This window comes from Nasonia vitripennis, assembly GCF_009193385.2.
Source record: "Nasonia vitripennis strain AsymCx chromosome 2 unlocalized genomic scaffold, Nvit_psr_1.1 chr2_random0007, whole genome shotgun sequence".
NCBI lineage: Eukaryota > Metazoa > Arthropoda > Insecta > Hymenoptera > Pteromalidae > Nasonia > Nasonia vitripennis.
This window is the reverse complement of record NW_022279614.1, coordinates 2,127,112-2,140,106: the sequence shown is the minus strand read 5'-3', so window position 1 is coordinate 2,140,106 and position 12,995 is coordinate 2,127,112. Positions and strand designations below refer to the sequence as shown.

Sequence of the window (12,995 nt, the reverse complement as noted above, 5' to 3'; positions counted from 1 at the left end):
TGGATCGGTACACACGCTGGCCAGAGGCTTTCCCGATGCCAGACCAGGAAGCAGAGACCGTCGCACGCACATTCTACGCAGGATGGATCTGCCGATTCGGCACACCGCTGCAAATCACCACCGACCAGGGCCGGCAGTTCGAGTCGCACCTGTTCAAGTCGCTCAGTCGACTGACAGGTACGACTCACCTCCGCACGACCGCGTACCATCCGCAGGCCAATGGCATGGTGGAACGTCTCCACCGGCAGCTCAAAGCAGCAATCCGCTGCCACCAGGATGACCAATGGACGCGCATTCTGCCCACCGTCCTACTTGGTATCCGGGCAGCATGGAGAGAGGATCTGCAGGCAACCGCAGCAGAACTCGTTTACGGAGAGCCGTTGCGACTCTCTGGCGAGTTTCTGACCACCAACGACCGTCAGAACAAGGACCAAGCGGCCTTCACCAACGAGTTACGCCGCCACCTCCAGCAGCTACGGCCCGCAGACGTCACACGCCACTGCACAAAGAAGACCTTCATTTTCAAGCAGCTAGCAATATCGAAATGCGTTTTCATCCGGCACGACGGCGTGAAGAACTCGCTTGAAATGCCGTACGACCGTCCATACGCAGTCACCAGTCGAAGCGACAAGACGTTCGTCGTAAACATCCGCGGCAAGGACGTCACAGTTACCATGGATCATTTGAAGCCAGCGTACATCCTGTCGGAGGACCAGGCAGACCATGAACTACCAGTCCCGAAGATACAACCACAGCCACCGCAGAGTACTTCAACAGCGAACCAGCCAATCCAGCCTACGGCCATCCAGAACGAGAGGACGTCGGACGAACCAGCAGTTCGTCGATCCGGTTCGTTCGCGGAACGCTACCAAGCGGGTTTTAATTAATTTAATGTTATTTCTGTTTTGTCATTATATTATTAGTTATATTCTAGAAAGTAGGTTAATTACACACCGACAGATTTTTTTTCACACACATGTATATATTGTAATACACGTAACTTCACACGAACATCATTATACAGAATTGTAAATATTAGGTTAAGTTCTACTGTATCGTGATTTCATCACTGGCAAGGGGGTACTGTGATGACCACACAGCACCCACTCGCCCACACACACACGCTCACACACTCGCACTCACACGCGCGCGCGCACATATACAAACCTCACGCGCGCGCGCACGTGAAGACTCCAGCGTTCGTGCCTCGAACGACGCGGCCCGCATTAGAACTTGGTTTTTCCGGCCCGGCCGAGCGCATTTGGACAATTAAGTCCTCCGCATCGAGGAGGCAGTAAAACGCTCGGGCCCGCACTCGAATCCTTTTATTGCGGTCATCCGCACCTCGACGCGGGCGGCTAAAGCTCGCCGGCGCGGGCAATCCCTGGTGTAATAAAACAGTAATCGGCCGGCCGTTTAGGCCAGCTGCCCTCGCCACCGATGCGCTATCCGGACTGCGCGTGCTCCGTCCCTGCCAATCCGATCGGCGATCGGTACAGGAGGCGGAACGATCGAGACCTTCGACGGTCGACGCTGGAGCCGACCAGAAACAGTTCAACAGCAAATCAACGACAAATAAAACGACCACTCCGAAACATCAAGTTCCGCGTTATTCGATTTCTTCACCTCACATTCTCCTTCACTCTCCTGCACCACCTCACTCCAAAAGATCTTAGGCAAGATCTTAACACCATGATCAATACAAATCTTTTAATTTATAATTTATTCAAGATCCTATGCAAGTTCTTTTATAAGATCCTATGTATATCTTGAGTTAGTGATCAATAAAACGGTATCCCTTTAAGTGTTATATCAGATATTAGATAAGAACTTACATAAGATCTTGAATTAATTATTAATAAAAAGATTTTTTTTGATCATGGTGGTAAGATCTTGCATAAGATCTTATGTAAGAAATTGGAAAAGATATTACGTAATGTCCTATGCAAAATCTTGAATACTATCTTGAATGAATATTTGATGAAAATAATTTTTTTTATCATGAACATAAGATCTTATATAAGATCTTCCGTGTGATCTTATCTTCGTTCTTGGTCGAAAATCGCTGATAATAATAATTTTTAATAGGGTCGCGGCGCGTGATTAGATTAATACGCACTATTATATTATTTGCACGAAAAAGATATGAGAGGCTTCACATGTTGCTAATATATATCTAAAAAAACTAAACCATACATTGTAAATTACGATTAATAAATGAACACATTTACCGATAATAATCTATTGTACTCATTTCATCGCCCCGATATTTTCGCAAGAATCGTAAACTTAACACGAAGAACAAAACCATCGACTCTCACATGTAACATTTGTACTATAATATTTATATTTTACAATAACAGTCCGTGCATGCGTACAAATATTTTATATATATATATATATATATATATATATATATATATAGACTGATCAATGGAACAACTTTCACTTTATATATATATATATATATATATATATATATATATATATATATATATATATATATATATATATATATATATATATATATATAAAGTGAAAGTTGTTCCATTGATCAGTCTGCTCGAATCTTTCGATATAGTATGAACAGTAAATTATAAACATTTTGTACGATAATGTTCCTATAAGTTTATGTGTAATACTTTTCTAATATAGTATTTGACGCAGAAAATCATAGTGTCAAAGCCGACCAAACTTTGGAAGGCAGTGTAAGTTAAATATATATATTTATACATATTTCTGATATTCACAAATGCAATCTGCGCATTCGTACCAATATGTATAAATAGCCGGAAAAGTGGTTTGGATTTCTCAGTCTGCCCTAAACATTAGAAGTGGCCAGTTCGGAAAAATTATAATAATTTTGTACGATAATTAGATAGCCGGGGAAATTGTTTTGATTGCTCAGTCTGCTCTGGCCTTTGAAATTGGAAGATCATCAATTTTTGTGCAGGGATGGCAACCGGAAGTGCAGAAAGTTGCACCGAATGGTTAACTTCAGACCACGGAGCGTAGAAAATAAATTTCTATAGTCCGTAGCGCGAGAGTCGCTCTTCTGCAGTGCGTTCTGCTAGGCGCATGTAAACAGCTGTGCATAAATCCTCGCAGTGTACGCGTACTTGTTGTTCAAACCCCTTCTTTAGTTATAGTCAGGTAGAAAAGTTAATCAGTTGCGATGCAAAAACTTTCTAGAAAATTTGTTTGTTGATTTCGCATATGCTACAAAAATTTCACGCACGCTAAATTTTCTTTCGCGTACGCGATATCGGCCGCGTAGATACACTCGGAAAGAGTGAAAATTTATAACATTATTTTTTATTTATTCTGACAGGTAATCCATATAATGATAATTTCTACATAATCCGCAAATGAGGAGAAATCGATTCGTGTCAAAAATATTAATATTAACGATTTTTTTGTATAGTTATAGGAAAATACAAATTTAGCGCCGTACCTGGATCAGCGATTTTCTTTTCTTGGTAAATGGAAAACGGGAAATCCGCAAGTGAAAATTCTTATGGAGATTATTTCCGCAAGTAAGGAGGAATCGTTTTAGATAGGGTAGGTTCATAAATAATAATATTGATTTATCTCGTGCGCTAAGAATTACTATTCAAGTCGATAAGTGATATAATCGACTTCAATCGTCCTTTTCCAACAGGGTACGAACATTAATATGTTAATTATAATGAAATTTATTTTTTAGATGCTGCACGGGAAGTAAAAAGAAACCGTCAACGCTATTACAAGCATTGAGTATACAGTGGATTTTTTATGTTTATTGTGTTTAATAATAAATTGTATTCATAATATCTTCTCTAACTGCTGCCATAGCACGTCCCATCTCATGCACAGCACTGCATAATATTAATGAGAGCACGTAGTATCCCATTTCATTGTAAGGAATGTCAACTCCTGGAACCTGGTGACGATTAAATTATTTTTATAACTTTCAAGAACACTAATAATAGAATGGTAATAAAAATACAATTAAATTTACAATAAGTTCAAATACTTGTTCTTTCTTTTCATTTGGCAATGCTGGATTGTACAGCCAAATGTTAAGTGTCACTTTTAAAATGACTACTATCGATATTGGAAACAGTAGAATTGTTGAGACCATTCCTGCATTGTACCACAGTGACCAGAATTTTGAACAATTCATGCCCCATCTCATTAATGAGCGATTCAAGGTAGTGGTGAACCATTTTATGCGTATAATAATTGGATTTCCAGACAGAATTTTTTTAACAGAGTCAGATAGGGTAGGTGCATACATGACTGCAATAAATATTTCATATTAAACAAGCAAAATTTATGTCAAAGTAGAAAAATATCCAGCTATACATGTATCATACGCTTGGCTGATGAATGACTAATCCAACGTTGTTTGTTCCTGGATTCTGGTCTCGCATGAAGTCTCTGTGACACCAGGTATGGCATCAGGTTGCACCAGCGTCTAATCAAACTTTGGCAGTCACAACATAATCGATAAACTCTTCTCAGTCATCACCTCAACCGTTGCAAATATTAAATGCATCCTAACCTAACATCTTGATTTTGGAGCTCTGTGTGAAAGGCAGACTGTTCACTCGCCAGTTTTGTTCAAGTGTGCAATAGCTTCTGTACAAGAGAATAAGTACAGCGATGGTCCAGAACATCTGAAGCAATGAGCTCGACTGCTGCAGCACACATTTTACAACTTGGCAATTCACAAAACAGCAGCATCTCCCGTACACCCACAACTGCTGGAATCCCTGCTTTTGTTCGCACATTTTACAACACTACACTATTACAACTATTAGCAGCACGAGAACGGGTTTGAGCAACAAGTACGCGTACACTGCGAGGATTTATGCACAGCTGTTTACATGCGCCTAGCAGAACGCACTGCAGAAGAGCGACTCTCGCGCTACGGACTATAGAAATTTATTTTCTACGCGCCGTGGTTTGAAGTTAGCCATTCGGTGCAACTTTTTGCACTTCCGGTTGCCATCCCTGTTTTTGTGCTACAAACTTGTTGTGACTGTCGACTTTATGGGTTTCAGTGAAGGGGAGCTGTTCGCTTCGTCGATCGTTGAGACGGGTCTGAAATTGTTACCCTTAAGCCTATGTTGTTACACAGTTTATAGGACTTCAAAAAATTCAAATGAGATAAGAATTATACTAATAGATATAAATAGGTCAGTTATTGAGAAAAGATATGAATGGCTTCACGGCACACAGGAATATTTAAATAACCTGAAATTATTGAGGGTTACAAATTTTAAGGTTATAAATTTTAAGATTTAAACCTGTTAAGGCTCTAAAATATTTAAGGCCCAATAATTTTGATGCCAAAAAATTTTAAGGCCCAAAATTATATCCTAGATGTTAAGTTATTGGGAAAAGATGTGAAAGGCTTCACGGCACACGGGGACATTAAGCACTTCAATATAATAATAGATTTTATAATAAAATGTAACAATGCATAAGAAATTGTAAGAAAAAGTAAAAGGATGTAAGCAGAAGTAAGAAAATAAAAAAGTCGTCATTTTCTTATATAATATTACGCTTACAGACAATTTTTTACATTTTGTTATACTTTTATACGTATCGATACATTTGCCGTTTCAAAGAAGAGACCCCCATGAAATCCTGGATCAATGGATTTGTAATAAATTGTAATAAAACGTAACAAAATCTAATAAAATGTAGCAAACTGTAATAAAACATAAAAAAGGTCCGAAATTTAACGAAAACGTACAAAATGGTACGATTTGTTACATTATCTTATATGTTATTACACTTCATTACATTTTTTATTTCCACTAGGGTTGGCACCCAGAATTATAAATTTTAACTTTATAATAATTTAGTTTTTCTCCACACCTGCACTGAAAATACCACATTTCCTCCCGGGTACCTGGAGAGTAATGTGCATTTTCGGTACTGGTGTAAAGAAAAATAGTATACGCACCACGGGAGGAAAATTGGACAGCCCATATCTCGTGTTTGCCACCCTCGCCTTCGGCTCGGGTGACAATTTACACGAGATATGGACTGTTCAAGTTTTTTCCTCCCTAGGCACGTAATATACTATTGATACTTCCTAGACCTTGTAAAAACTTATAATATTTCATTCGCCTCGTTCTCGAGATTATGTGTAGTCATCATTTCATCCGCTAGATGTCACAACGTTTAGAGACTGAAAGGAGAAGAAGGTGGGGAGAGCGCGGCGCGACTCGCGCTGACTCCTCGACTCACCCCTCATATTCTTTCGTTGTGCGCTAGAGTCAGGACGAGTTTTTTTCGTTTGGGCTTTTGCGTTTTGTTTTTTCTTGTGCTTTTTCCTTGAGAGTGATCGGCTATAGGTAAGAGGAAGATTGATGAGTTACCGTTCGGTAGGACCAAGAAGTTGAAGAATAATCCTGGACGAAGAGACGAATTCTCTTCCGGCGAGGAATCCGACTCAGGAAGCACAGACCCTGGTAGCTTCTACGACAAGGACTTTGATTTCGGCGGACAGGATGAAGCCAAGTCAGAGGGTAGATAAAAAGCTATATTTGTAATGTGGAGAGTTTTTGAGTGAAACCACCTTTGTTTTTTTTTGTCTAAACGCGCTCGCAAGACGCGGTTTGTCATTCTTTGTCTTTGGCTTTCGGCCTGTTCGCAAGGCGAGTCACGGGAAATTTGTTTTTTCCTTTTTCTCTCTTCTAAATATATACAAAATACAAAACATTCTAAATATGTACACTCGCAGGATGTGCATAGTATCTTATAGAAGAGTATTTAACGTTGCTCGCAGGATAACGCAGTCGAAGCTTTGCATTGTTCGGTCGACAGGTCTGTGCTTGCTATTCACGGTATTACCCGCTCGTGTTTTGTCTGCCGCGCGCGAGCCAGCGCAGATTCGTGGAAGGCGGCGCGCTTATCGAACCCTCGCATGAGGTTTGTGTGTAAGTTTGGCCTGTTTTTTCGTACAAGTGACACCCGATAATTCTTTTCTTGATATCTAGAGGGGAAAGTTTTGGTATGAGAATGGTTTGCCAAAAGAAGAGAGAGAGAGAATATTCTAGAGAAATATGGCACCGCAGTTGGAGTTGTAGTACCCGAATCGAATCGTGAGGTAGAGAAGAAGTTACCGAGCCATGCCAAGACAAGGGATTCTCTGATGCTCAAGAGACAGCGACTTGCTGCTGCGTCTTTTAAACCTAATAGATGGCTATTATGTACATTTATTGAGAATAAAGAAGGTGTTGATAGACTGGAGTATTTGAAAAGGTTGACTGATGTTATGAAATTGATAGCAGAAATTATGAACAGTCAGACAAAATCGTGAAGAGCACTTATCTTAGGAGGCCTAGACAAACAGTCAAAGAGTATTTTGGAAGAATGAAGGCCGATAATTAACTTTTCGGCGAAAAGCTGAGTGAGAAGGTGAAGGAGACGAAGAACATGGATTCTTGTCCCATTGGCTCAAGGAAATAGCCTAGTCAAACTTCCCGGATACCTTTCACGCATCGCCAGCCTTTAAACTCGTGCGGCCAGCAGGGAAAGAGATCGACCCAAAGCGACGTAGGCCGCTAGCAAAGTCAGTTCAATTCGTTCAGAGGCAGAGGGCGCGTGAACTTCAGGAGCAACTACCGCAATCAACCGTTCGACCAAAGGGCGCCGTACCAAGGACAGAACCAATTCAGGAATCAGGACCAACGAAGATAAACGATGTATGTGAAGTTGTTGATCGTCTGCAAAAATTTGTTAAAGCTTAGGAGGAGGTTACCTCTGATAGTTTTATTTTAGGATGCGTGTCGGGATATAAGATCGATTTTAGTTTGGAAGTTTCTCAGGCTATGTTACCGAGAGAGAAAAGTTTTTCGCGAGAAGAGGTTAGACAATTAGAAATTTCTATAAAAGCCCTTCGTCAGAAAGAAGCGATTGAAACTTGTAGTTTTCATGAGAGGCAGTTCATATCCAGCTATTTTCTAGTGTCGAAGTCGGATGGTTCTTCACGTTTTATTTTGAATGTTAAAGAGTTGAATAAGTTTATTATAACTCCACACTTTAAAATAGAAGATATTAGAACTGCGACCGGTTTGGTCTTTCCTAACTTTTATATGGCTAAAATTGGTCTCGAAGATGCCTACTTTCCAGTGCCAGTTCATCCTAGTAGTACAAAGTATTTAAGATTTATTTTTCAAGGTCAATTGTATCAATTTGTATGTTTACCTTTTGGCTTAAGTCTAAGCCCATTCATTTTTACCAATTTATTGAAACCAGTAGTGACGTTACTAAGATCGAGAGGCTGTGTGGTTGTAGTTTACTTAAACGATTTCTTGTGTATCGGCGCCGATGCGAGGGATTGTAGGAAGAATGTTTGTATGACTGTAGAGTGCTGGAATCTCTAGGATTTATGATAAATAAGCGTAAATCATGTTTCGAGCCGGCAACTAGTTGTGAATTCTTAGGTTTTATTATAGATTCATCCAGTTACGTTCTTGAATTACCTCCCAGAAAGAAGAATGTTTTGTTAGAGAAGATTATGGAGATAATTAGGAAACGTTCATGTTCGATTTTGTTGTTTGCCAAGTTGATAGGTAGTTTGGTGGCGGCGTGTCCGGCAATCGAGTATGGGATTGTATATATGAAGGTCTTGAAGAGAGTTAAGACGTTAGCCTTAATTAGGAACAATTTTGATTTTGACAGTAAGATGCTAATTTCAAAGTCTGTTCGGTCGGATTTAACTTGGTGGATTAATGTGATTCCGAAAGCTAATAATAGTTTTAAGTCGTTTGACTTTCAGATAGAATTTTTTACAGGCGCGTCTAATATGTGGTGGGGTGCTACGACGGGAGACACGGAATGTCACGGTTTTTGGGCTGAAGAACAGAAAAGTTTTCGTATTAATTACAAGGAACTGTTAGCGGTTAAATTGGCCTTAGAGAGATTAGCGGCTCACCTTCGGAACTGTCAAATCCTGTTGAGGGTTGGCAACACTACGGCAATCGCATATGTCAATAGAATGGGAGACGTTTGTTATGAGCTGTATAATAGACTTGCAAGAGAGATCTGACAGTGGGCAGAAAGTAGGAGGATATTTCTTTTTGCTTCATACATTGCTTCGGAAAAAAATAAGGAAGCTGACAGACTCTTTAGGCTAGTCAACGACGATATTGAGTGGGACTTAATGATAGTTTTTTCACTAATATTGTAGAGGAATTTGGAGAACCCGATGTGGATTTGTTTGCTAACGCGAGTAATTCGAAATGTAACAAATTTTTCCCTTGGAAGCCCGGACCTGGAGTGATGGGTGTTGACGCTTTTACTTACGATTAATCCGATTGGTTCTTTTACGCTTTCCCGCCAGTTAGTTTAATTCTGAAAACATTAGTTAAAATCCGGCACGAAGGATCGTCGGGTATCTTGGTAGTACCTTTCTGGTCACGGCTTTTTAAGAAATTGCTCTGTGATGAGGAATTAGTTTTTGGACCGGACATTAATATGTTATTATCACCCTGTAGGGAGAAGACACATCCTCAAGCGTCTCACTTGAAACTAATGGTCGGAAAAGTATCCGGGAGGCCTTTCTAAGAAGGGGCGTTCCTACGGAGGCTTTGGAGGTCGTGCTTGCATCGTTAGCGCAGTCGACGATAAAGCAGTATGAAGGTGCCATCAAGAAGTGGGACCTCTTCGCATCCCAGAAAAGGCTCGATTTTCTTAACCCGGACAGTGCTGGTTTAATTAGTTTTTTTATCAGGTAGCTATAAGGAAGGCGCGTCATATGGTACGCTAAATTCATATAGATTAGCGTCTTATCTCCCGTAGTGTTAAGTTTAATGAATCGTTCTGCCGAAAGAAAAATTCGATCGGACTTTTTATTTTTCTAGAAGTTTGGAAATACAAAATACCCCGTGGCGGATTTGCGAAGCTTTTGCGCCGACATCCCCTTAAGGTAGTTCACCGGCTGCAGTGGTGCTCAATTAGGGTTTTTTTATTAAAAAATTCATTTTTTAAGATATTATAAAGTGTTATCTAATGTCAAAACCTTACAATTCATAGTATCAAACATTAGAATGGTGATATAAATTGTTTAGAGTATAAAATACTCTCAAAACTTGTAAGGAGGAACACTGCGCACCTATATAAATATACTGATAGCATGGGATGAAAACATTGAATTGTTGTATCTTTAAAAAAAGCCTTGTTTGCCCTATCCAACTTTTTCTCCATGATTTGTATTGCTATTTTACACCTTAAGCTAGTTTTTCAAAAATATTCTAAGAAAACTCGCTTCGCAATTCAACTAAACGTGCTCAAAATTCGGACTCGGTATAGGCTTCCCATGTTAAAATACAAAATTTCAAGGTTCAATATCTCTAAAAATAATGTTGCTTGAGGGGTAAACAAGAATACCACGTTGTAGAGGACACTTAATTAAACATGTAAACAAAGTTTGAGCGTTATCCTAAGAAAATAAATATTCCGTTGAACTACCTTAAGGTCTAGATACTTAAGAAAGAAATACAATAAATGGAGATGTTATTTATACGACAAAAAGTTCCCTAGGAGATTTAGCCTAAAGTTAGTTTATATTTCGCAGCTATTTCACCGTAACTGTCCCACTCCCTTCTTCTCCATGATGTAGGGAGAGAAGGTGTCAAGGTGTGCTCCATGGAGGAGGGGAGGCCGGAGCAGACCAGACTCCGTGTTTCAAAAGTGTCTTACTTTTTTGGCCAGAGATTGCCAGTACTGCTGCGCGAAATCGCTGAAGCCAGTGAGTTACAGAGCCCTTTGTTAGCGGAGCAATTTACTATTAATTAAAATCTATTATGCTGACATTTTTTTCATACTTTTATTTTTATCATTTTATATAACAAATAATATATACACGTAAATTAAAACATATTTATTTTTAACAAAAATCAGGTTAATTATATACGCTCAAATATAATCAAGTGTAAAGAGCGTAACTTATTAGAATAACATATTTCGAAACGCTTTTTATTATATTTGAGATTGTTTATTAGTTTTGAGGTACACTTAGCAAGTCTAATTGGAAATCGCAGGATTTTCACACGGTCTAGCAATGTCCTTATATTAACAAATCTACATGCTCATAAACGTTTAAAAAATATAATTTGGATACGCATATATTTGGTAAATCGCATAATAAATTTCAAAATCTTGAGCAGAGATCTCTGCAATTGTAAATTATTGACATTACATACGCCGTAATTTCGTACGCAATTTTCTCAAACTGCCGCAAAGAACCTCTGAAACTCGCTGGCTTCGGTGATTCCGCTGAGCGGATCTCTCGATCTCTGTCTGAAAAAACTGGCCACTTTTGATGCCTCGGCTCATAAAAGTTTGGTCTCCTCCGGCCTCTCCTCCTCCTCCATGGTGTGCTGCCAAGGCGGACTAATTTTCGACGTCTAGTGCGCCTTTCCATGTTCCGCCATATTGAAATATGGCGGTCGTTCGTTTACTTCATGAGAAGTGTTTACGACTTGTCAGTGGTGTTCAGTAATTATTATGGAATATAATTAAAATGTCAGGTTGTTTAGTTAAATGTTGCACGAATTGGAATAGCAATACAAAAAATACTGATATACATTTTTTTCGTTTCCCAAAAGATGAAGAAATAGTAAATAAATGGATTGAAGTTTGTAGTAATGACAACCTCGATCTGAAAAATGGTAAAACATTTTAAAAATAATCAAATTACTATTAACTCAAAAAATTACAGTAAAATTAAATTTTCGAATATATTTCATTAAATCATTTATTGCACATACTGTTCCGTCGAGACCCGAGGTGTAAGTTCCGCCGTGAAAACGGTGTCGAGCGAACTCAGCGAGGTCGACGTAGAGCATGTGGCTCCATCTCCCGTGCTCGAGTTGAACAAGCGGAGTCGCGACTTGCCGCGCTCGCCGGCAGCGCCGCCGGCCTCGTGTCGCGCGCGGCCGGACGAGCGCCGAGTCAGTTGACGATAAGACGCCAAGCTTGACAGCTCGTGCAGTTAAGCTAGCGAACGATCGAACTTTTTGGCTCTTGCGAATCCGTCCGTACGTCCATCGAGCGTTTCTGGTGCTGGTGCTTGTGCTACTCTCTCTCTCTATCTCTCTCTCTCATTCTCTCTAACTCTCTCTCCTTTGTCTCTTTCGCTGCCTGCTACTCGCGTTCGGCTCGCGCCCGGTTCCGCGAATCGTATCTCGCGCGCGTCGAAACGTGCAAGTCGGTAGAACTGCGCTACCGACTTGAGTCTGTGGAACTGCGCCACTGACACGAAGCGAAGATTCTCTCTGAGAATCGCACGAACACGACACACACACGAACACGACACACGTTCTTCTTTTTCTTAGCAGCTTGTAAGAACTTCGAGAGGGGTTTTATGCCTCACGGCTTTCCCCTCTCAATTTGAGCGTGATTAAATATTCTCGATTTTCGCTCAATCGACTTCTTTATTTCTCCCACACCTCACTCCTTGCGAACTCGAACACACACACAAAAAAAGCGGGAATATTCGCCTCAGAATATTCCGCGCGCGACAATTCACATACTATATATTAATTTTTTCATTTAGCGCCTGGATCTACTCTATCCATTTTACTCAGGATTGCTTTAAAAAAAACCGGATTATTTAACTATTCCTGGCGACAAAAATATATTCAAATTGACCAAAACAATCCCAACAGAAAACCTAACTATAAATAAAGATCAACTAAGGTATGTGATTTTATTATTTACATAGAAAAAATTGTGTTGATGTATGTTAAATAATTATTTTCTTTTCAGATGTAACAATTAATAAACGTAATGGAGAAGTTAATGTTCTGAAAGATGCAAACCAAAATAATGATCTGGAAAGTAAAAAGCTTAAATATGGTGCTGCGAATCCTATATTTTTTACGCCACCAACAAATCAAGAAAATGAATCCGCACCTCATGTAATTGAGCTTGGCCAATATATGTCTCGGTAAACTTTATAAGATTTTATTATGAAATGTTATAAAATA

The 12,995-nt window shown here is 39.7% G+C and overlaps 1 protein-coding gene across 1 annotated transcript in view; it reads left to right on the top strand.

Moving 5' to 3' along the window:
- Window positions 1–12,564: 12,564 nt before the first annotated feature.
- Window positions 12,565–12,995, top strand: part of LOC100114658 (protein prenyltransferase alpha subunit repeat-containing protein 1) — a 40,236-nt gene continuing 39,805 nt past the window's right edge. The window contains exons 1-2 of the mRNA XM_032601560.1: window positions 12,565–12,705; window positions 12,775–12,955. Of these exons, the coding sequence (XP_032457451.1) occupies window positions 12,948–12,955 (8 nt within the window). The 5' untranslated portion in view covers window positions 12,565–12,705; window positions 12,775–12,947. The remainder of the gene's footprint in view (window positions 12,706–12,774; window positions 12,956–12,995) is intronic.